Source organism: Sorex fumeus, unplaced genomic scaffold (genome assembly GCF_029834395.1).
Source record: "Sorex fumeus unplaced genomic scaffold, SorFum_2.1 ptg000063l, whole genome shotgun sequence".
In the NCBI taxonomy this organism is placed as follows: Eukaryota; Metazoa; Chordata; class Mammalia; order Eulipotyphla; family Soricidae; genus Sorex; species Sorex fumeus.
In genome coordinates this window covers 74,894,787-74,920,280 of record NW_026606120.1, presented here as the reverse complement: position 1 = coordinate 74,920,280, position 25,494 = coordinate 74,894,787, and the positions used below count along the sequence as shown (strand labels likewise).

Genomic DNA, 25,494 nt, shown 5'->3' with positions numbered 1-25,494 from the left:
CTAAGAAGTGCCAAAACTATGTTTATACAATTGTTATCAGAGAAAATGAGACATCCACTCACACTTTTAAGGATAGATAACACCAACAATAATAAAATAACGAAGTGTTAATGATGATGTGGAGAAGCGAACACTTTATGTTCCGTGATGGGAATATAAAACGGTGTCATTGAGTATAGAAAAAATGTATGCAGGTTCCCTAAAAATTAAATATAGAATGCTTATAAAATCCAACATCTCAGCTGTGCATAGATGTCAAAAAAATTAGATGACTTTCAAATATAGATCTGTACTGATGTTGTTATTGAAGAATTATCCACAGTATCCAAGATAAAAAAATAACCAAATGTCCAGTAACAGAAAGATAAGAAAATATGCAAATACATAGAATACTGTTCTGCTTTTAGAAGAAAGAGGGAAATAACTCTTTGCAATATCATGGATAAGTCCAGAAGACATTAGGCCAAATAAAGTTCAGTCACTAAGGAACAAAACTTTCTAATTCCACTTACAGAAAATATTTTAAATAGATTCAAAGAAGTAGAGAAAAATGGTGGTTTTCAGTCATGGGGAAAATGGGTAGCTTTTGTTCAATGGGTATAAAATTACAGCAAACTATATGAGTAAATTCTAGATTTTTTTATAATAAAAATGTACAGTTAGTGAGAGTTTGGTATACTTAAAACTTGTTATTAATGTGGATATAGAGCTGTGTATTTTATTTTTTATCAGAAAAAATAAATTAACAAGAGGACAGGGGTCAGAGCCATAGTACTTTGGCTAGCCACTTGCCTAGCTTAGAACCAATCCAATTTGATCCCTGGGACTTCATATGGTCCATTGAACCTGGCCAGGAGTTATGCCTGAGCTCAGAGCCAGAAGTAAACACTGAGCACTGCCAGGTGTGGCACAACTCTCCTCTACAGAGAAAGAGTTGGGGGGGTGGGAGAGAAAGAGAGAGAAAACAAAAAGTCAAAGGATCATAATAAAGTATATGGAGATAGTGGATATACTTATTTTATTGCTCTGATGGTATCATGAGTGTATGGTATATAAACCTTAAAATATATACATTAAATCAAAATTATTTATATTTCAATAAAGAAATATAATCTGTATCTCTCAATAAGTAGAAGTGAACAAAAGTTCCACAGCTTGTTTTCCTCTTTTAAACTATTACTTGTTTCCCTTTAGATAGTCCAGAAAATGGGTCACTGTTTGCAGTGGGGGCTGAAGTAAAACTTAATAAGACTTTTTCCCCTAGGGTCAGAGTGCACTTGCTCACCTTCAAATCCCTGATAACAAGAAATGAGCTATGAAACGGAAATGCATCTTTATGTTTTAAGCAGGAAAACTCTGAGCCTTTCACCATCATTATCACCAAGAGTTGACATGATAAAATTTTCAAATGAGACCAAAGGTTGTAAGCAGATATCAGGTGACAGCATTCCTTGAGGAAATAAGAGCAAGAAATCACAGAAATGATGACTCATGACCACAGAAGGGAAGTTCCCAACCCATCAGGAAAAGGAAACAGTCTTTCCCATCCATTCTTGAAATGTTGAACCTGGAAAACAAACTTGCTTAATTTGATAATAGCCTATCCATTGAGACAAACAGTGACAAGGAAATGCAGGTGCTTCCAATGACAGCAAGCCCCTTAGCAGGGTATAAAAGGGAAGGTGGGGGGAGGAGACTCCAAACTTCTCAGTCCACCTTCCTGGAAACCCACCCAGAACCTCCCCCCCTCTGACACCATGGTCAACTCGTGTTGTGGCTCCGTCTGCTCTGAGCAGAGCTGTGAAGAGAGTTGCTGCTGCCGGCCCAGCTGCTGCAGACCCCTGTGCTGCCAGTCTGTGTGCTGCCGGCCCATCTGCTGCCAGTCTGTGTGCTGCCGTCCCAGCTGCTGCCGCCCCAGCTGCTGCTATCGCCCCAGCTGCTGCTGCCGCCCCAGCTGCTGCTGCCGCCCCAGCTACTGCTACCGCCCCAGCTGCTGCCGTCCCAGCTGCTGCTGCCGCCCCAGTAGCTGCTGCCGCCCTAGCTGCTACTACCGCCCTCTCTGTTGCATCCCCAGCTGCTGCCGCCCTAGCTGCGGTGGTTCCAGCTGCTGCCGCCCCAGCTGTTGCATTTCTATCAGTTGCTGCCGTCCCTCTTGCTGTGGCTCCTCCTGCGGTGGCTCCAGCTGCTGCAGACCCACCTGCTGCATCTCCAGCTGCTGCCGCCCCATCTGCTGCCAGACCACCTGCTGCCGCCCAGCCTGCTCCAGTGCCTCTTGCTGCTGAGCACCCTGACCGGTGCCCACCTGCACTCTGTCAACCCACTTCCCTGTGTAGTCCTACTCAGTACTGAAAAATGAGAGCACTTGTAAACTCTTGGTTTCTTCTGAACTCAAACTGATTCTAACCCCTAAATATACCACATCCTCCTGGCTCTCTCCTTCAAATGAAACAAATGGAATTTTCTATGGAGCTTGTGAACCCACATGTCATACAAGTTGATGTATGTCTATGTTCTCATGTGAAATTGTTCTTTTCTAAAATAAATTGTAATTCCCCGTAAAAATATAAAGACAGCATTTCTGTTTATTTTCCTCTTTGAATTGCCATCATTAGCTGTCAGTTGTTGCTCTTGTCTGCAGGTAGAGTTGATCACTGAAGGTCACGTCAGGTTTCGACTTCATCCCCCAGTGTTCCTCAACCTCAAACTATCTAGAAGATAGTTTCGACATAGGCAGTGAGAACTCTGCACAAGTAGGTTCTGCTGAGAACAGCAGTGGGTGGTCTGGTTGCGGAGGAGTTTAGACTTAGCTCAGCCAGGAATGGGCTTGGTGGGAAAAGGTCCAGCTCTTTTCCTTGAAGGGAGATATGTTGTTCTATTTTCCAGAACTCCTCTGATAACAGTATCCAGTGGCCTGAAATTATTCTCTTAAATTATTCTGACTCCATCCTCCAGGAACCCTGCTGCCCTCCTTAGGACTATCTCCCCAACAAACTACTTTCTCTGAAACTCCATTTTGTGGGCATGAAACTGAAAATCTATCTCGGACACCTCTATTCTGAGTCTCATTCTCAAAGACTCAACACATTTTTCTTTTTTTCTCTTCATGAATATATATTTATTTAAATATGTAATGAAATAACTCATGTGTCAACAATACCATCAAAATCAGGCATATTACAGTATATTGCCTAATGATATAACTATATGGAGGAAAAGCCTGTCTTCACCGGGCTTGCTTTATAGATTGTGAAAGACAAGCAGTTACAAAAGTTTAACACATTTTTCATACAGCACGATGAGTATCACTGACAATGTTCAGCTCTGGACTTTACTATCCATTCAACTGCTAACTCTCTTGACCATTTTCTCTTCATATTGTTTCAACAAATGCTTTCACAGTGGCAGTTATCAGCCATTTCCCCCTCTCATTGGAAAGAATGGGCAGGACCCACGCAGCAGCAATGCACTCATCCTTTAGTCAGTCTCATCCTCAAGATCTTTGTTTCCAGGCCCAACTTGACTGCCTTAGGTTAGACTCTCTAAAAGCAGAATCTGGACATATATTCATGCTCAAGTTATTGGTCAAGAAGTGTTGGGGAGGGGGTATGGTGTTGCCAGCAGGTCAATCTGTACCTGTGAGGCAAATGCATCAGCAGCCTGATGGCACCGTCAGACTTTCAGGTACCCCAAAATTGTTGCTGTGCCTTTGGCCAGACGCCAAAAACTTGGGGTAAAGTTTACCAAGAAAATAAATGGCCAAAAGTTAGGTATGTGGGAGACACACCCACAAACCACCTCCGGCTCAGCTATATAATTGGAGGCATGGCCTCTCTGGTTCCTTATCAAACTGCTTAACGCCATGATCCCAGAGACTCAGAAACAAATCTCAAAACCCAGTGACTTTTGGTAGAAATGCATCTGGACTGCATACAAGGTTGCCGCTGCCTCAGAGCTTATTGGAAAGTCAGGTATGAGCCTGCGGTGACGGGGCAACATGGGAAGGGGGTGGTACTGGCTCGTTCTTCACGCCCTACTGAGGTCAAGAGTTGCCCCCCACAAGTGGATCTCCAGCATGGCCATGACTCCAGAGGCAAAAAGACTTAATCCAGAGCTCAGCAGCATACAGCAGAAAACTGAATGGACCATGTGTTAAACTACGGCACCACGCCTTCCCAAGAGGGAAAGGATGTTGCCCCCTTCCACCTTTTTCCCCCCTGGTAGCAAGGTGTATGCCACCTCAGAGCTTATTGGAAAGCCAGGTATGAGCGGGCGGAGACCGGGCAACTGCAGCCTCATGGGAAGGGAGGTGGTACCAGTTTGTCCTTCATGCCCTACTGAGGTCACGAGTTGGCTCCCACAAGTGGCTCTCTGGCATGGCCATGGGTCTAGAGGCAAAAGGACTTAATATGGAGCCCATCAGCTTGCTGCAGAAAAGTGAATGAACCATGCATTAAACTACGGCACCATGCCTCCCCGGGAGGGAAAGGGTGTTGCTCCCTTCCACCTTTCCTCCCTCCCTCCCCCCATTGCAGCAAGGTGGCCCCCGCCTCAGAGCTTATAGGAAAGCCAGGTATGAGCCAGTGGTGATGGGGCAACTGCAGTCTCATGGGAAGTGAGGTGGTACCGGTTTGTCCTTCACACCCTACTGAGGTCACGAGTTGCCCCTCATGAGCGGCTCTCTGGCACAGCCATAACACCAGACGCACAGAAACCAATCTCATAATTGTCTGGCTCTTTGCAGAAATTCAAAATCTGTGTGGCCACGCAACATTATATGATTTTCATAACTAGCTATAGAAGACAAAGTATTTCACAATGCCCTTTCAGCAATTCTGATTGTTGGGGGGGGGAATTCTAAACAATAATGGTTCATCTTTTGTCAAAATAATGAATGTAATCAATGTAGAGAAGAGTTAATTAGAAATCATCTGCCTCACAGGCATTGGGAGGGGTTGGAGGGGGGTATATTGGGATTCTTGGTGGTGAAAAATGAGTGGTGAAGGGAAAGGTGTTTGATCATTGTATGACTGAGACTTAAACCTGAAAACTTTGTAACTTTTCCCACAGTGATTCAATAAATAAATATAAGAAGAAAAAGAAATAAATAAAATTATGAAAAAAAGTAAGGTGGAGTTCATGTCCAATTCAATCAGCTAATCAGTGGCTGAATAAATAGCAGTACTCCTACATAAAAAAATAAAATTTCAGAATTCCAAAATCACATGGCCACTACCACAGCCATGAAACATCATATGCAATTCATAATCAGCAATAGAAAACAAATTGTCTAATGTTGCCTTTTCAGCAGATCTGAGTGTTGGGGTAAAATCCCAAATAATAATGGTGGGTCTGGTGTTGAAATATTGAATGTAATCAAAGTAGAGAGAGAATAATGTGGAAATCATCTGCCCCACAGGTAGGGGGAGGGTGTGGGACAGAGGGGTATACTGGGGTTTTTGGTGGTGGAAAACGTGCACTGGTGAAGGGACAGGTGTTTCATCATTGTATGACCAAGACTTAAACTCGAAAGCTTTGTAACTGCTCTCACGGTGATTCAATAAATAGATTTATTGAGGAAAAAAGAAAAACAACATACACCAAGTAGGATCCTGGTCGGCTGCTGTTGAGCCTGGCAGCTCTGCCTGCATCATTCCTGGCACCACAGCAATTCCCAGCTACCCCAGACAGCAAGGGGTGCAGTTTCTGGCGAGCACCATAACTGAAAAGATGTTGTATAAGCACCAAGGATAGCTCCGGCAAACACCACAACTGTGACTGCCAAGGTCCACTGGGTCTTCTGCCATGAGCAGACCAAGTGAGAGACACTGGGATGTACCTAGAGAGCTCTCTACTGGCAACCTGCTTACAGCCGGAAGATGGCAACCCCTACCCTCAAAGTCACCGTCTTGTCTGCTCAGAAAAAAGAAGTGGAAAAGAGATACAGGAATCAAGTTTTTGGAGAGGGTGGGTGACAAATGGAACAATAACTTCCTTGTGGGCTGGACCCCTGGTTCACACATCTACAAGCCTAAATAAAGTAAGTATTAGGCTTTGGGGAAAGGTAAACTGGAAAAAAAGAAGTGTGTGTGTGGGGAAACAGGGAAACAGGATAGATGGGGAGAAGAAGCTCAGTCAAAATGAGGCTTCAGTCCATTAGATTCTTGTGAATCTGTAGCTGATGGTGCCATGGACCTTCCCTCTCCAAAGTATGGATACTGTCAGTAGGGAGGAGACAGAGAGATTGGAGCATGTAGGCATGGTGACTCCTTCGAGGTGATAGACTTACCAGGTATCAAAACCCACCAAATGGAACACTTAGAATTGGTGTCTTTGAATGTACATAACTTTTACTTAAATTTGAAATTAGTTATAGTAAATTTAAATGATCATGGAAGTGATTGACTCATTGGTCAAAATAGATAGGAGGCAGTATCTTACAGAATGTAAAAAATTAGCTAGAGAAATAAAGCACAAATCTATACAATAGTAAAATAACCCAAAAATCTATAATGAACTACAGTAACAGGAATTATACAGATAAATTGTTTATGGAGGTTTAGTATGCTGTACATGAGACAATGTTTGAAACGTTCAAGGAAACCTCTTCCAGGGGCATAAAGGCGACCATGTTCATGGCATTGTTCCTTCCTCACAGCTCAAAAACAAGTTCACTTCCTCTAGTTCCGTTCATAACTTGCCCTGTTTAAATGGGATTGCTTTCCTTTGGGTATTAGAAGAAATGCACAGTCAGAAATATGATGTCTCAATGCCACCCTGAAAGGGATCAGTAGGTAGAGTAAGAAAATACTTTCCAAGACCAAATACATGTGACAAGAGTATGGACTAGATGCTGTAAAGTGTGGAGCAGAAAGTTAGCAAATCAGATCAATTTTATACACCTGATAAAAGAAAACAATCTGGAAGGACCACGGTCAGTGGTGCTTGGAGTCTACTTTCAACAGTGCTAGAAGGGGATCATGCACAACTGGGATTCAAGTCTGGAGCCTCCATATCTTTGCACTATCTCCTGGGCCCTAGAAAGAGACATTTTAATTTCAATGAGTTTAAACCATGAAATTGACAGAGGTTGTCCTTCATGCCCTACCAAGGTCACAAGTTGCCCCCCATGAACGGCTCTCCGGCACGGCCATGGCTCCAGAAGCACAAGGACTTAATGCAGAGCCTGACAGCTTGGGGCAGAAAAGTGAATGGACTATGTGTTAATCCACACCACCATGCCTGGCCAGAGGGGAAAGGGTGTTGCTCCCTTCCACCTTTTTCCCTCTGGAAAGAAAGATGGCAGCTGCCTCGGAGCTTTTTGGAATTGAGCTGGTTGTGATGGGGCGACTGAAAGCTCATGGAAATGGGGGTGTTCCCAGCTCGTCCTTCATGCCCTACTGAGGTCACGAGTTGCCCACCCCACCCCCAGCGGCTCTCCAGCACGGCCATGGCTCCAGAGCCACAGATACCAATCTTGTAATTATCTGATTCTTGGCAGAAATACTTCCAGGCTTAATAAGTAAAATATCAGAAATCCAAAATCGCGGAATAGCAAATAACATCATTTGGTTCTTGTAACCAGCTGTAGAAAACAAATTATTTCACAATGCCTTTTCAGCAGGTCTGATTTTGGAGTCCAGTCAGTCACAGTCATGGTCCTCCAGTTGTTCATCGATTTGCTCAAGCGGGCCCAGTAACATCTCCATTGGAGATTTTGTTCTTACTGTGTTTGGCATATCGAATACATCACGGGTAGCTTGCCAGGCTCTGCCGTGCAGGCGAGATACTCTTGGTAGCTTGCCGGACTCTCCGAGAGGGGCGGAGGAATCGAACTCTAGTCGGCCATGTTGGCTGCGTTCAAGGCAAACCCTAAACAATAGTGGCGCATCTTTTGTCGAAACAATGAATCTAATCAAAGTAGATAGAGTGTTAACTAGAATTCATCTGCCTCACAACACCCCCCTTCCCATAGGTTTCAGTAGCCTCGTCATGACTGGCTCATACCTGGCTTTCCATAAAGCTCCGAGGCGGCCGCCATCTTGCTTTTCAGAGGGAAAAAGGTGAAGGGGAGGGTTAGGAGGGGGAGTTTATTGGGGTTCTTGGTGGTGAAAAATAAATACTGGTGAAGGGAAATGAGTTTGATGATTGCATGACCAAGACTTAAACCTGAAAGCTTTGTAATTTTTTCCACGGTGATTCAATAAATAAATAAATAAATAAAAAGAAATTGACAGAGGTTATTTTATGATCTGATGATTATTTAAATATTAGGTAAACAAAAGCAAGGAGGATGTCTTGACCATGCAGGGTTTGGCAGTGTGTTAACAGGTCCTGACTTGAAGATACTTTCAAGCTCCAGAACCTCACCCTCCTGGAAACCCATTCAATGCCTCACCTTCTGGCATGGCCAGCTCTTGGTTTGATTCATTATGTTCTGACCAAGGCTCTGGCCAAAGCCTCTTGTGGGAACCTCCTATCAGCCCATCTGATGTCAGACACCCTGCTCAGGACCACCTGCTTCCACTCAATGGCTGTGTGTCCAGCTGTCGCTGCCCCTCCTGCTTGACAACCACTGCTGTAGAATATCTTGCTGGTGCGCCAATGCTCCAGTGGGTCTTACTACTGAGAACCTTACTCTAGACTCATGAACCTCCAACCCCACTCTTCAGTCCAGAGAAGGTTCTTTATTTTTTCTTTTCTTTTTTTTTTATTGAAACACTTTTAATTAGAGCTGAGGTAACATGAACTCTATAGTGTTAAAATTTATGGTTTTGGTTGCAAAACTACCACACTTTCATGACTGTCAACTCCTGTACCTCATAATTGACAAAATGCAAAGACCCTGCACATCTATCTTTATGTCACTTCTTTTTATTTATTTATTTATTTATTGAATCACTGTGGGAAAAGTTACAAAGCTTTCAGGTTTAAGTCTCAGTCATGCAAATATCAAACACATTTCCCTTTACCGAAACTTATTTTTCACTATGAAGAACCTCAATAACCCCCCCACCAACCCTCCAAATGCCTGTGAGACAGATGAATTCTAGTTAACAGTCTATCTACTTTGATTAGAGTCATTGTTTCGACAAAAGATGCCCCATTATTATTTAGAGTTTACACCCCCAAATCAGACATGCTGAGAAGGCATTGTGAAATAATTTGTTTTCTACAGCTGGTCACAAGAATCAAATGATGTCGCGTGGCTGCAATAGCGGCCACGCGATTTTGGATTTCTGGTATTTTACTTATTAAGCCTGGAAGTATTTCTGCTGAGAGTCAGATAATTATGAGATTGGTTTCTGTGCTCTGGAGCCATGGCCGTGCTGGAGAGTCGCTCGTGGGGGGCAACTCCTGACCTCGGTAGGGCGTGAAGGATGAGCCGAGAACGCCCCCCTTCCCATGAGGTTTCAGTCGCCCCTTCACAACCAGCTCATACCTGGCTTTCCATAAAGCTCCAAAGAGGCTGCCATCTTTCTTTCTAGAGGGAAAAGGCGGAAGGGAGCAACACCCTTTCCCCTCCTGGAAGGCATGGTGGCGTGGATTAACACATAGTCCATTCACTTTTCTGCTGCAGGCTGCTGGGCTCTGCATTAAGTCCTTGTGCTTCTGGAGCCATGGCCGTGCTGGAGAGCCACTCATGGGGGGCAATTCGTGATCTCGGTAGGGCGTGAGGGACGAGCCAGGAATGCCCCCTTCCCATGAGGTTTCAGTCGCCCCATCACGACCAGCTCATACCTGGCTTTCCATAAAGCTCCGAAGCGGCTGCCATCTTTCTTTCCAGAGGGCCAGAGAAAGTTCTTTAACTCAACAAAACACATGATGCTTTCTGATGTCTTAGACAGATTTTGAGAAAATTTTATTTTCATTTTGTAAAACATCTCATTAGTTAATCAAAAATTACAATCAAATTCTATGTCAATTATTTTAGAATTCCCTATTCTGATTCAAAATGGACACGTGCAATTTTTTTTTATAAATTTTTTTCAATTTATTTTTTTTTCTACATAACCCATTTTTTGGGGGAATTCCTGATGCTCCCTAACTAACCTTTTCAGTACATCAAGAATACATATCACTGTTTCTTTTGTGAAACAATATCTGCTACAAGAATATCCCACTAAAGAAAACTTAAGTGATTACTCACAATGAAACTTGCATTCAAACTAGAATTCAGTCTCATAGAAGAAGTAAAAAGCTAAAAGGAAGATATCTTTTAACCTAATATGTATATTAGAACTTTGGTTTTCAAATGGTTCCAAAAATGAGTGTCCTTAAAAACTGTAACTCATTACTTGCTTTAAACTAACTTATTTAAAGGCATAAATAGCCCATGGACTTGGGAATTGTATCTGAATTCTGACTGCTCAGCCTACAAAATGAGACCTTGTGCATTTCCATCGTCTCTATACTTAGCATGTTTTCCCCTGAAAGAAGGATCACAACAGCGGCCTATTAAAGTTGTGAAAAATGACTAACCATCAGAGAAATGCAAAGCAAAACCGCATTCAGGTACCACTTCTATTGATTTAATAAAACTATATAACATTAATGATAGCTCTACTTAAACATAAAAAATAGGTGTAATTGTTATGTGTGTTATGAAGAGGTAGAGAAAGGGAAGAGGATTTCTGGCACTGTATTGGTAAGAATATAATGTGTGCATTTATTATAAAAAGCTTCATTAGAGGACCTCAAAACTTTAAAAATAGGACTTCTATTGGATCCAGAAATACCATCCCTGAGTATTTATCCAGAGAATTGACATTGGTTCTCAGATCTACACTCTCATAATGAAGTACAATTATTTTGCAATAACCAGAATTTTGAATATGGAAATAATCTGTATTTGTCAATATATATACACATTTACCAATTTATGATATAGGCTATTCCTTAATACTAATTATCTTAATAAAATTACTTGACCATGAGAGGTTTTGATATTGCTTTATCACATTGCATTTTGTGTGTATGTCTATCTGTATTCTGTGTGTGTCTATCTGTATATCTGTCTGTGAGATGTGTTCAGTCTTCTTCTCAACTGTAAATTCCCTGGTAGGAGACTCTACATAGCATTTACAACCCTAGTGACTCTAAAATTATTCACTTTGGGACTGGAGTGATAGCATAGTGGGTAGGGCACTTGTCAATGCCCAGAACCCCATATGGTCTCCTGAGTGCCATCAGGAGTGATCTCTGAGCTCAGAGAAAGGAGTAAGCCCTGAGCACTGCCAAGTGTGCCCCCAAACAAAACTAAACTAAAATAAATTATCCACCTTTTGAACAAAATATATTTTAGCCATTTGTTCACAGCTTGAATGAACAGCATAAAAGGGTAGGTCACTTTGGGCTTTCAACATGATTGTGAACTTGCTAGAAACATGAATCTCATACTCTGTCCTACTTTGGGTGCAATCCTAATAACCAAAGTGGTAACTGTTCTAGTTTTTTCTTTTTCAGGCTAATCCCAAAGTTTGTTTTGTTAAACATTTACTCCCCATTGATCATGATGGCACCATGATGGCAAATTTACTCTTATTACCCCTCTTTTCATATGCATTTTATATAGACCTAAATTTAAATATTTTTAAATATTTTTAAGATTTTGGGGGAGGCTAGAGAGATAATACAGTGGGTAGAGCTCTTGCCTTGCATGAAGCTGACCTGAGTTGTACCCTTGAGCCCTACCAGGAGTGATCCATGGTTAGAGAACCAGGCATAGGCCTTGAGCATCTCCAGGAGTGGCCCAAAAACAACCAAAAAAAGGTGTTATTATTTTTTCCAATTTTTATTTAGGTCCTATGATTTACAATCCTAAATCATGCTAATAATAAAGTATTAGGTATACAATGTTTCAACCCCCCACACACTACCAGTGTCAGAGTTCCTCCACCAATATCTCAAGATAGTCTCCTACCCACTTAGAAAACTCATTTTCCCCCAAATTTAATTGTTATAGTTTGGATCACAAGTTTACAATAATGTTAACCCTTATGACTTAGCTGTATAGTTATGTCATATCACCACCACAGAAGTTCCCAGGAGGCACCACTGGCCTTATGTTACAAGCAGTCCACATCATCACCCCTCCCTACCTACAAAACATGTTAAAGACTATTGGAAATTATAAGTCACTATTGAAAGAAACAGAAGCCAACACCAGGAAGTTGAAAACTATTCCACATTCATGGATTGAAAAAACTAACATTGACAAAATGACATTCCTACCTATGGTACCAGACAGAGTCAATGCAGTTCCTACCAAAATTCTGACACATTGTTTAAGGACTTAGAACAAAATCTACTAAAATTTATATAGAACTATTCTTAATGCTCACAGAAAATTAGAAAACAATTTTTTTTACATTTTATGCTTCCATTTATTTTATTTGTGTTTTGGGGTCACTCCTGGCAGTGGTCAGGAGCTACTCCAAGTTCTGTGCTCAAGGGTCATTCCTGGTAGTGTTCAGGAGGCCATATGGTACCAGAGATCAAAACTGGGCCTCCATCATGCTAAGAATATTCTTAGCCCATTTCACACTGTTTATGCATCACTGTTTCCATTAGAGTTTAATTCATTGTTTAATGACAGTAAGTGGTTAGCAATAATTGTGGACTTGTAAAACATGACTATCATAACAGATGTCTGTTTTTTATGGTAAAATGCTTTAGTCTCTAGTATTATGACTATTTATAGAGCAACAATTCTGAGTCTCTGTTCTACCTAATTCCCAGGGTAACTGATCCGTTTAGGAGATTTTCTTATTGGGAAGAGGCTCTGAGAGTCAAGAGAATGTTAGGGTGTATGAGTTGTTCAACTAGAATTGCATTGAGAACTTTAGACATATTTTTTCTTTCCTGTACCATGCAATATCATGCATGGATGACTATTCTTTTTAGTCTAAGAAAGATTCTGATATGTCATCTTCTAAGATTTAGTCTCTAGTGCATGGATGAAAAAATCATCTGGAACCATAATTCTTTCATTCGGAACTTTAGTCTCCTCAAATTTCATGATCTCATGTTGTGTATGTTTTGATGAACATGTTTGATGGAAATTCTTTTGAATTAGGTTAGGTTGTCTTAGGATTTTATATTAGAAAGACTAGTCTTAGTTCTTAGCATTGAATCTCTGGCATTGTTGGTTAAAAATTGTGGGAATGCTGGAGTCAGAGCGGTAGTACAAAGAGTGGGGAATCTGCCTTATATGCGACTAGTCTGGTTTGATCTCCGGCACCCCATATGGTTCTCCAATCCCGCCAGGAGTTATTCCTGAGTGCAGAGCCAGGAGTAAGCCCTGAGCACTGTTGGATGTGTCCCCCCCAAAAAAATCCACACACACATGCACACAACAACAACAAAAAAAGAACTGTGGGCATTGGTTCTAGAGGCCCCCTGAGTACTGCTTGCGTGATTCCCCCTCCCAGAAGAATAAGTAAAATAAAATATAAAGATTAGTCAAGAATTCTTGCTCATAAAAGCACCAGCAAGTTTAAGATGGCCCCTATTTAGATGTGTGCAATACTAGCTCAGGAATGTGTAGTAGTGTTCTTTAGTTTCCCTTCCCTGTTTTCCAAAAGGACACATGCATATAAACAACCAATACTGGATTGGCAGTATCACACATTTTTTGAAATACTATTCAGCTAGTAATTCATTAGGCATTTTGCACTAATTAAGCTACCACATTATAGAAAAAGATACGGGTTAAGTCCCATCTACATATCCATCTCCTTTCTCTTGAAATTCCCTATTTCAGTTTCTAAATATTGAAACTATTAATATGTGTATAGAAATATAAATGTATATACGGTTGAATGTTTTCAGTATTCACTAGGAAATTCCACTATTTCAACAAGAATGGACATTGAAGGTCTTGTGCTAAGCAACTGGCAGTTACTGGAAGGGCAATACTGCATAATCCATAACTTAAGATATCAAAATATCCAAATTCAGAGAAAAATAATTGAATGTCTTTCAGGGGTAGAAAGAAACAGGTAGTGTTTATTGAATGGTTATAGAATTACAACATATATCACAAAAATTATCAGATCTCTTTTATACAAATACACACACACAAACACACAAATTTTGCACAATAGACCTTGGTAACTTGTTATGAATATGGATACAATTATGTTAATTTTATGACAAAAAGAGCAAAGGAGCACAAAAATCATCTGGAGGTGGTAAATATTTATTTCTTGATTTTCATGAAAAAAAATTACAACTCGATGTATGTCCTACTTCATAAGAATAAATAAAACTTTTAAAAGGTTTATAAAACTTTAATAAAACTAAAGATTTAAATATTAAGTATGCTGCCAAAAAATATTTTAAACCTCATAAGATCCAAAACTTGGTTTTCTTTTTAAAAAGTTATTTGACTTTCATAGGAAAGTCTTAAAAATGAGACCTTAGGAATAGGACTATACCTGATCAATTTCTTTATCTCATGTAGAGTTCCTATTCCCAGCTCTGTCACTGGGCAATGAATGAGCCATCACTAGGATACAGCTCTCTTTCCTCAGGTACCAAATAAATGGGGATTTTAGCATTCCCTTAACTAGAGTGGAAATTATGTCTCACATAACAAGATGTGGTTTTACCACCAAAGATGGGAAAACAGGTGACAACATTCCTAGGAGCAAAACAAGAAATCACTGAAAGATGATTCTCAAGAATGAGGGGTAATTCCTAATACACGAAGGGAAAGAAATTATATTTTCCATCTATCTTGACATGTTTAAACAGGAAAACAAACTTGCTTAATTTGATAATAGCCTATCCACTGGGAGAAACAGTGACAAGGAAATGGAGGTTCTTCCAATGACAGCAAGCCCCTTAGCAGGGTATAAAAGGGGAGGTGGGGGCAGGAGACTCCAAACTTCTCAATCCACTCCATCTTCCTAGAAACCCATCCAGAACCTCCTCCCTCTGACACCATGGTCAACTCCTGTTCTGGCTCCGTCTGCTCTGAGCAGAGCTGTGAAGAGAGCTGCTGCTGCCGGCCCAGTTGCTGTGTGTCCAGCTGCTGCAGACCCCAGTGCTGCCAGGCTATGTGCTGCCGCCCCAGCTGCGGTGGCTCTAGCTGCTGCCGTCCCAGGTGTTGCATCTCTAGCTGCTGCCGCCCCTCTTGTTGTGGTTCCAGCTGCTGCCGCCCCTGCTGCTCCAGCTCCAGCTGCTGTGGCTCCAGCTGCTGCCGCCCCTCTTGCTGCATCTCCAGCTGCTGCCGCCCCTGCTGCTCTAGCTCCAGCTGCTGTGGTTCCAGCTGCTGCCGCCCCATCTGCTGCATCTCCAGCTGCTGCCGGCCCTCTTGCGGTGGCTCCTCCTGCGGTGGTTCCAGCTGCTGCCGCCCCAGCTGCTGCATCTCCAGCTGCTGCCGGCCCTCTTGCGGTGGCTCCTCCTGCGGTGGTTCCAGCTGCTGCCGCCCCTCTTGCTGCATCTCCAGCTGCTGCCGGCCCTCTTGCGGTGGCTCCTCCTGCGGTGGTTCCAGCTGCTGCCGCCCCAGCTGCTGCATCTCCAGCTGCTGCCGCCCCAGCTGCTGCATCTCCAGCTGCTGCCGTCCCTCTTGCGGCGGCTCCTCCTGCGGTGGCTCCAGCTGCTGCCGCCCCACCTGCTGCATCTCCAGCTGCTGCCAGCCCTCTTGCGGCGGCTCCTCCTGCGGTGGCTCCAGCTGCTGCCGCCCCACCTGCTGCATCTCCAGCTGCTGCCGTCCCTCTTGCGGCGGCTCCTCCTGCGGTGGCTCCAGCTGCTGCCGCCCCACCTGCTGCATCTCCAGCTGCTGCCAGCCCTCTTGCGGCGGCTCCTCCTGCGGTGGCTCCAGCTGCTGTCGCCCCACCTGCTGCATCTCCAGCTGCTGCCGTCCCTCTTGCGGCGGCTCCTCCTGCGGTGGCTCCAGCTGCTGCCGCCCCACCTGCTGCATCTCCAGCTGCTGCCAGCCCTCTTGCGGCGGCTCCTCCTGCGGTGGCTCCAGCTGCTGCCGCCCCACCTGCTGCATCTCCAGCTGCTGCCGTCCCTCTTGCGGTGGCTCCTCCTGCGGTGGCTCCAGCTGCTGTCGCCCCAGCTGCTGCATCTCCAGTTGCTGCCAGCCCTCTTGTGGTGGCTCCTCCTGCGGTGGTTCCAGCTGCTGCCGCCCCACCTGCTGCATCTCCAGCTGCTGCCGCCCCATCTGCTGCCAGACTACCTGCTGCCGCCCCACCTGCTCCAGTGCCTCTTGCTGCTGAGCACCCTCACCTGTGCCCACCTGCACTCTGTCAACCCACTTCCCCGTGTAGTTCCACTCTGAGCTGCGTCAAGATGCCTATGGAAAACCCCCAATTCCCATTTATCTTAAATTGTGTTTGTTCTCTAAATGTACCGCACCCATCAATATTGCTATATCTTTCCCAAATGAACTAGAAGTTTGAAATAGCTTAAAATTATTGATAACATAACCCCAGCTTATAGATATATTTCCTGCCATAATTTGTCTTATGACGATATCCCTACATATTAAATAAATCTTAATTTTTCAAACTGTACTAATATGAGTAATGTATTTTATTGTTTTCTTCTTGATTTGTCGCTCCTTGTCATCCACTGTGCGACTTTCTTTCTACAGAGAGTGCATATATAGTACGTGATTTCACGATTCCACCTCCATTCCTCAGGACTCCTTATTCTAATAGAGGAAAGTGGTTTCCTATACACTCGCTGCATGAGTATGTTTTTCTTAAAAGCAAGCAAGCTTTGGGAGGCCCAGTTGAGGGGAAATTCAAGCCAGGACAGTCCTCAGCCAGAGGACGGAGTTGGATGAATATCCAGCTCATTTTCACTTGGAGTGAGGAAATGTGGGACCAGACTCAGAGATCCTTATGAAATTGACATCTAGCTGCCTACAGTGAATATTTTTTTTTCAGTAAATTGGGGAGGGCACACCCAATGATGCTCCGGGGTTACTCCTAACTCTGCACTTAGGAACTACTCCTGGCAGTCCTGAGGGGACCATATGCAGTACTGAGCATCAAATCCCAGTCACTTGCTTTCAAGGAAAATGCCTTGCCTGCCGTACTATCCCTCCAGCCTTGCCAACAACAATCTTTAATCTGTTCACTCATCATTCTCTATAGATCTCCATTCCTCTCAGGTGACTTAGAGAGCCTTAAATACATCACATGAGTAAATAATTTGCTCTAGTGTTTTGTTTTTGTTTTTAATTTCTGCTCCTTGGGGAATCCTACCCAAACCTCAGTAATCCTTTATTCATTTCCATTCTGATTCAGGTTAGATGATACATTTTCTAAGAGAACTCTGACCACAGAATTCAATGTTTTATTCCTTCTTTACATATGTTAAAGACATATAACTTAAATGCTTGTGTACCTTTGTGTGTTGCTTGAGGAACTTTGTGCTCTTTTAATCATATTGATATTCAGCAGAAGCATTTCTGTCTCTCATTGCCATCCCAAACTTGATGCCCATTGCAACATTATTTTCACAATGGATCTTAAGGTTAAATGTTGCCATCTACTCACTGATACTGGGAGATCTTATCATCTTATCGTACTGGGAGATCTTTGCTCCTTAGGAGACAATTTCTGTGTCAATATTCTTTAAAACAAGCTCAGGGAACAGAAAGATAGTAAAGAAGTTAAGGCACTTGCCTTGTAGTGCCCAACACCCCACATCCAATCCCCTGAACCTTGCCAGGAGTGATCCCTGAGTGCAAAGTCAGGACTAAGACCTGAGGACTTCTGAGAGTGGACCCCCAAACCAAGCACTGTATCACTGTCCTCCCGTTGTTCATTGATTTGCTTGTGCGGGCATCAGTAACATCTCCATTGTGAAATTTGTTGTTACTGTTTTTGGCATATCGAATACGTCACACATAGCTTGCTAGGTTTTGCTATGTGGGTGGGATCCTCTCAGTAGCTTGCCGGGCTCTACAAGAAGGGCAGAGGAATCAAACTCGGGTCAGCCTCATTCAAGGCAAAAGTCCTACCTGCTGTGCTATAGCTCCAGCCCAAAGCTAAATGTAGGAGCATAAATTTAGAAGAAAATTTTAAAGAATCGTACTAAACTCTGCTTGTAAAAAACTAAAATCAGAAAACTTCTGCTGCATTATATGGTTTAAATTTTATTTTAAAAACCCATATTAGTAGAAAAACTACTTATTTCATTTATAACATTTGTTGTATACAATTGGCTTTAAAAAAAACTCATCGCATGACAGAAGCTATCTAATGCACTGCTCACCAAAACCAAATAGTAAAATAAAATAAAATAGGCTTTGATTCCAGAATATAGGCACACCTAAATTTCTTAGCCTTTTAGGAGTTGCTGATCCTTTGACCTCTTCTTCTTTATTACTGTAGTGAGCAGTTTGCCTCTGAATCTTCCATAGGAATCACTTTAGAATCACATCAGTGTCACCATCATGATCACGATCACCCTGCTGTTCGTCGATTGCCTCAAGCAGGCACCAGTAACGTCTCCTTCTTCCTAGCCCTGATATTTAAAAAGAGCCATATTCAATGCTCTTTCAGGGCTAAGAGAATGAGACCTATCATTGTTACTGGTATTTGGCATATTGAGTACGACACAGGAAGTTTGCCAGACTCTGCCATGCGGGCAGGACACTTTCGGTAGCCTGCCGGGTTCTCCAAAGGAAAAAAAAGATAATAAGAGCTGGGTTTTATAGTCTCTGGGTCTTGGCCGTTGATGGGACCACCTGGCGCCGGCGGCAGCTGGTGGGTGTAATGCCTACCTACTGGAAGATGGGGGATCTGGGTGGAGAAAATCCAGTCCCGATCCGAGCAGGCTTGGAGATCTCAGCCCTGGGACCCAGGTGCCTGGGTTCCTCTGCCGGTTCCTTCATGCATGAGGCTTGTCCAGACGTGTGGAGAGTGGTCTCAGCATAGCTGTGGCTGGTTCTGGAGGTCTTCGGCTGCTGGGGCTCTGCTCGGGGCGGGGAGGGAAACTCAACCTGCCTCCTCCAAGGGGCCCCGGTGAGGACAGCCAGGTGCAGGGGCAGGAGATTCTGCTGACATCTGTGTCATGTGATTCTAAAGCTATACTAGTTATCTATATATCATGTTATATAGCGTGACCTCAAATTTAGCAACTTAAAACAGCATGCTTTCCCCCTACCCCAAATATTTTTATGCAGGTATCAGAAATCATAATACTATTAATTATGGATTAGGAATCCAGGCAACAACCCAACAAAGTTTCTGCTTCAGAGTGATAGATGAGACCTCAATCAATATGTAACCTGCTGAGGTCTCCTTACAGTCTCCCCGTTTGAAGAATCCACTTCCAAATTTACTTCTTTGCTTTATGGACAAGTCCAAGTCCTTGAGAACCATTGTTGTGAGATTTCCCAGTTCTTTGCTGCTGTTCAATGGAGACTTCATTCTCTTCTTGCCACAAGAGTTCAGCCATAGAGCAGTGGCTCATCAAAGTCATTAGAGACAGAGTTGACTAGCATGACAAATCGCTTTTTAACATTTATCTTATTCACATCATAGTTGACCTATCCTGCTTATTAGAAGCAAGTTATTCAATGGGAAAGAATAAAGTTACATAAGCCATGAACACTAGGGTGGGGAGAAGACATAAGGTCAATTTAGAGGTTACTTATTAAATCCCACAAAAATATAAGAATATAGACACATAAGGGCCGGAGCATTAGTTCAGTGGGTATGGAATTTGCCTTGTGTGTGTCTGAGCTGAGTTTGATCCCTGGTATGCCGTATGACCCCCTGAGCATTGCCAGGATCAATTTCTGAGTGCGTAGCGAGGAGTAAACCCTGAGAATTTCCAAATAGGGCCCAACAAACATACAAACAAAACAGATTAAGAACACATAATAAATACGTTTGGCTCATTCGTGAAATATTAAAAACATACAAGTCTAAACTACCTTGCTTAGCACATATGTCTATATAGTAAAACTATAAAGAAAATCCTGAAATGCATATCTTAAAAAATCAGGATAGTGATTTACTCTGGAGAAGAAGAGTACTTCTAAAAGATTCATTAAAGATCTTCTTGACAGTGGCAATATTCTATTTTTTGATGAGCCATAGATATAGATGCTACCTTCTTGACAATTTTACTACATATTATTTTATTTGCTTTAAATACTATATTATCTTAATGGAAGAATGTTTAATAAATCATGTTCCTTGAAACATACCATTTAAAATAAAAAAGAATGATTAAATTAAACAATAATCTAAGATTGTTAAAGAACAAAGGGAAATTCAACAGGGACATGTAGACACGAAGTGTTTTAAAATATTGCTCTATTTCATTTTATTTATTTAACCTTTTGGTTTTGGGGCAATACCCAGTAATGATCAGGGCTTACTTTGCACTCAGGGATCACTGAGCAAGGCAAGCACCTTAATTCTGTTTTATCTCCCTGGTCCCATACTGTTCTGTTTTAAATATTGCTCTAAAATATGCTATTTAAAAATAAAACCATTAATGTTGTTTAATGAATATTACTGAATATTTTATTAAAATTAATTTGTATTATAAAAGAACTTCATTGAGTATAAATACATCAATCTCCTGTCCATTTGGTCAGGTTTTTTAGACATATGTCTATTTAGAGCATAAGTTCCTATGATTTATTTGCCTAGTAGTTACACATTTTAGCAACAGACAAAATTTCATCAGGTATTTATAAAAATGATGATTTGGTTATTATAATATAATAATTTATAATAAGAAAATCCATGTTGCTGCCTTCCTTAAAGGATATTTTTTATTATGGTGAGTCCAGTTTCTCTGGAGACACAACATGGGTTCCTTAGTGAGCATTGCAAATGTTAGCTAAGCCTCTGTCAGAGCCTTGATCCTGGCCTAATGAATGTCTTTTATTAAAGACAATCAGTTAGTTGGAAAGAAAAAGGTTGATGTCAAGGAAAATATCATCAATAATTTCCCCTAAGTATTTACAGTTTTGAGCTGGAGTGATAGCTCAATGAGTAGAGCATTTGCCTCGGCCGCGTGGCCGACCCGAGTTTGATTCCTGCGTCCCTCTTGGAGAGCCCAGCAAGCTACTGAGAGTATCCCACCCACACGGCAGAGCCGGGTAAGCTATCTGTAGTGTATTCAATATGCCAAAAACAGTAACAACAAGTTTCACCACGGAGACATTACTGGTGCCCACTTGAGCAAATCAATGAACAACGGAAGGAAAGTGTTACAGTACTATTTACAGTTTCAGGTCCTATATTCAAGTCTTTAACCAGTTTTGTAGTTCATAATCTGCCCAACAGATTAATCAGTTTTATAAAGATAAAATCTTTCTTTTTGTGACAATACGGACGGAATTGAAGTGATCATGCTAAGCAAAATAAGTCAGAAAAAGGAAGATGAATATAGATGATAGCTTTCATTCATGCTCAATGAAACAAATGAATAAAGAAAACAAGCTATTAGATTCTAAAAGAATGGTAATAGAGGGGAAGTGAGAGAGTGAGGGGAAAGGTGTAGCGGTAGCCAATTTGAGAGTGGTGAATAACTAGACCTTGATGGCAAGTGTGGAGTGGTACAGACACTGACGCAGGTGTAAAGCAGAACTTCTGAAATATACAGAACCCTGTATATACGGAATGTTCTCTCTGTGGATGGCATGACATCAAGTTCTACATTTAGAATTTGTGAATTTCAATGTACAAAACTTTCATTGAAAAAGCAAGCTGTATCATCAAGAGCACTGCTGGGTGTGGCCCACAAACAAACAAACAAACAACAACAAAAATCAATGAATAGGATCAGAGATATAGTATAGGGGTAGAGTGCCTTTTATGCATGCAGCTAACCTGGATTTGATTCTCAGCACACTACATGATCCCCTAGCACTGCCAGAAGTAATCCCTGAGCACAGAGCCAGGAGTAAGCCCTGAGAACCACCAGGTATGGCCAAAACACACCCAATCCCCTGCTAATAGTAACTGATTTTGAGTGTGTGTGTGTGTGTATGTATGTACATCTTTGACATATCATTGTGTGTGTGTGAGAGAGACAGAGAGAGAAAGAGAGAGAGCGAGCGAGAAAGAGATAAAAGCAAGAGTGAGTGCGGGGGAGAGGGGGCAGAGAGAAGGGGAGGGAGAGAGAGAGAGACTATGCCCAGTTTTCCACAAATATAGGTTCCTGACTGGAGATTCCAGATCACCTCCAATGACTGGAAACCAGGGTCTCTCAGATGCTACAGTCCACAAATTTAATTTAGGTATTTCTTTAAAGCTTGAGTGAAACAATCTAAGGTAGGAGGTCACCTTGAACCTTCAGCCACACGTGATATGGACACTTGTAATAAATGTGAATCTCAAACTCTGTCCTATAATTAGAAACCTTGGGCAAAATCTGGACAACTAAAGCCAACACTATACACCAATTTTTTTTCTTTTTTTATTAGTGAAACACCATGAGGTACAATTATAGGCTTACAAATTTTGTGCTTGGGTTTCAGTTATACAATAATCAAGTGCCCATCCCTCCACCAGTGCCCGTCATCCATCACCACGGGTCCCAGCATCCCCCCCCGCCCACTTCCCCCCCGTCCCATCCTGCCTCTGTGGCAGGGTATTCCACCTTGTTCTCTCTCTCTTCTTTTGGGTACTGTGTTTTGCAAGAGAGGCATTGAGTGGCAATCATGTTTGGTCTATAGACTACTTTTAGTATGCTTCTCCCACCCTGGGAGGGTACTCACAACACCCTTCATTTGGTGCTCTCTTCTCTATCTGAGCTTCCTTTTCACCTAGATCGTGTGGCTGGCCTTCCATTCATGGAGCAAAATTCCTGTTACTAATCTCAGCCATTCCTGGGTGTTAGTCTCCCTTTTTGTTGCTTTATGTTCCCCAGATGAATGCAATCTTTCTGTGTCTATCCCGCTCTTTCTGACTCATTTCGCTTAACATGATACTTTCCATGTAGTACCACTTGTATGTAAATTTCATAACTTCATCTTTTCTAACAGCTACATAGTACTCCATTGTGTAAATGTACCAAAGTTTCTTTAACCAGTCATCTGCTCTTGGGCACTCAGGTTTTTTCCAGATTCTGGCTATTGTAAAGAGTGCTGCAATGAACAAACAATTGCAGATGTCACTTCGACTATACCTTTTTACCTCTCTGGGATATATTCCCAGGAGTGCTATAGCTGGGTCAAATGGCAGATCAAATTCTAATTTTTTGAGAGTCGTCCATACTGTTTTCCAAAAGGGTTGGACCAGCCGGCATTCCCACCAGCAGTGAAGGAGGGTCCCTTTCTCGCCACATCCGCGCCAGCATTGGTTGTTTTTGTTCTTGTGGATGTGGGCCAGTCTCTGTGGTGTGAAATGATATCTCATTGTGGTTTTGATCTGCATCTCTCTGATGATTAGTGATGTAGAGCATTTTCTCACGTGCCTTTTTGCCAGTCGAATTTCTTCTTTGCGAAAGTTTCTGTTCATTTCCTCACCCCATTTTTTGATGGGGTTGGGTGATTTCTTCTTGTGGAGTTTAACCAGTACCTTGTATATCCTTGATATCAACCCCTTGTCGGATGTGTATTTGGTGAATATCCTTTCCCATTCTGTAGGCTGTCTTTGTATTTTGGTCACTGTTTCTTTTGAGGTGCAGAAGCTTCTTAGTTTAAGATAGTCCCATTTGTCTATCTCTGTTTTCACTTGCTCGGCCAGTGTCGTGACATCTTTGAAGATACCATTAGCTTCAATATCATGGAGAGTTTTGCCAACTTTGTCTTCAATAAACATTATGGATTCTGGTCTGATGTTGAGATCATAAATCCATTTTGATCTTACTTTTGTAATGGTGTTAGGCAGAGATCTGAGCCCACTTTTTTGCATGTAGACATCCAATTTTGCCAGCACAGTTTATTAAAGAGGCTTTCCCTGCTCCATTTCACTTTTCTTGCCCCCCTTATCAAAGATTAGATGATTATATGTTTGGGAGGAAATGTCAGTATATTCAACTCTGTTCCATTGGTCTGCAGCTCTGCTTTTGTTCCAGTACCATGCTGTTTTAATTATTACTGCCTTGTAGTAGAGTTTGAAGTTAGGGAGGTTGATTCCTCCCATTTTCTTTTTCCCAAGAATTGATTTAGCTATTCGTGGGGTCTTATTGTTCCATATAAATTTCAGGAGTGTTTGCTCCATTTCTTTGAAGAATGTCATGGGTATCCTTATAGGGATTGCATTGAATTTGTATAGTGCTTTGGGAAGTATTGCCATTTTGATGATGTTGATTCTCCCCATCCATGAACAGGGAATATTTTTCCATTTCCTCGTGTCCTCTTTTATTTCCTGAAGTAGCGTTTTGTAGTTTTCTTTGCACAGGTCCTTTACTTCCTTAGTTAAGCTGATTCCTAGATACTTGATTTTCTGGGGCACAATTGTGAATGGGATTGTTTTCTTCATGTCACTTTCTTCTCTTTCACTATTTGCGTATAGGAATGCCATGGATTTTTGGGTATTGATTTTATAGCCTGCCACTTTACTATACAAGCCAATTGTTTCTAGGAGTTTCTTGGTAGAGGTTTTAGGGTTCTCTAAGTATAGTATCATATCATCTGCGAATAGTGAGAGCTTAATTTCTTCTTTCCCTATCTGGATGCCCTTAATATCTTTTTCTTGCCTAATCGCTATTGCAAGTACTTCCAGTACTATATTGAACAGTAGTAGAGAGAGTGGGCATCCTTGTCTCGTCCCTGACCTTAGGGGGAAGAGTCTCAGTTTTTCCCCATTGAGGATGATGTTTGCTGTAGGTTTGTGGTAGATGGCTTTAACTATATTGAGGAAAGTCCCCTCTATCCCCATTTTGGCAAGGGTCTTCATCATGAATGGGTGCTGGATCTTGTCAAATGCTTTCTCTGCATCTATTGATATGATCATATGCTTTTTATCTTTTCTTTTGTTGATATAATGGATTATGTTGATTGATTTCCGAATGTTGAACCATCCTTGCATCCCTGGGATGAATCCCACTTGGTCATGATGTATGATCTTTTTGATGAGTTATTGTATTCTATTGGCTAGTATTTTGTTGAGAATCTTCGCATCCGTGTTCATCAGGGATAGTGGCCTGTAGTTTTCTTTTCTTGCGGTGTCTTTGTTTCCTTTTGGTATTAGAGAGATATGGGCTTCATAGAAGCTGTTTGGGAGAGTTTCTGTTTTTTTCAATTTCCTGGAAAAGCTTTACAAGAACTGGCAATAGGTCCTCTTTAAATGTTTGGAAAAATTTGCTAGTAAATCCGTCTGGGCCTGGGCTTTTGTTTTTGGGAAGACTTTTTATTACAGTTTCAATTTCCTTGATGTGAATAGGTCTATTCAGGTACTCTATATCTTCTTGATTCAGCTTTGGGAGATCGTAGGAATCCAGGAATTTATCCATTTCTTCCAGGTTCTCGTGTTTCGTGGCATACAGACTTTCAAAGTAGTCTCTGATGATCTCTTGAATTTCTTTAGTTTCTGTTGTGATATCCCCATTCTT

General features: G+C 42.0%; 1 protein-coding gene across 3 annotated transcripts; it reads left to right on the top strand.

The window, feature by feature from the left end:
* The first annotated feature begins 1,757 nt into the window (after positions 1 to 1,757).
* LOC130035647 (keratin-associated protein 4-7-like) lies at positions 1,758 to 16,229 on the top strand. Of its 3 annotated transcripts, XM_056127470.1 has the most exons (3): positions 1,758 to 1,843; positions 2,138 to 2,250; positions 14,998 to 16,229. In XM_056127470.1, the coding sequence occupies exons 1-3, from the start codon at positions 1,758 to 1,760 to the stop codon at positions 16,227 to 16,229; spliced, it is 1,431 nt and encodes a 476-aa protein (XP_055983445.1). The 3 variants fall into 3 exon arrangements, with proteins under 3 accessions (XP_055983445.1, XP_055983447.1, XP_055983446.1); XM_056127472.1 differs by lacking the exons at positions 1,758 to 1,843; positions 2,138 to 2,250 and having other exon boundaries at positions 14,949 to 15,049; positions 15,125 to 16,229; XM_056127471.1 differs by lacking the exons at positions 1,758 to 1,843; positions 2,138 to 2,250 and having other exon boundaries at positions 14,949 to 15,064; positions 15,125 to 16,229.
* The last annotated feature ends 9,265 nt before the right edge of the window (positions 16,230 to 25,494 follow it).

Excerpts from the sequence above, each read along its gene's own strand:
- LOC130035647 (XM_056127470.1), top strand. The coding sequence starts at position 1,758 with ATGGTCAACTCGTGTTGTGGCTCCGTCTGCTCTGAGCAGAGCTGTGAA. Across the intron at positions 1,844-2,137 it reads CCCAGCTGCTGCAGACCCCT|TTGCTGCCGTCCCTCTTGCT; the intron begins GTGCTGCCAGTC and ends CATTTCTATCAG. Across the intron at positions 2,251-14,997 it reads CTGCCAGACCACCTGCTGCC|AGAGCTGCTGCTGCCGGCCC; the intron begins GCCCAGCCTGCT and ends AGAGCTGTGAAG.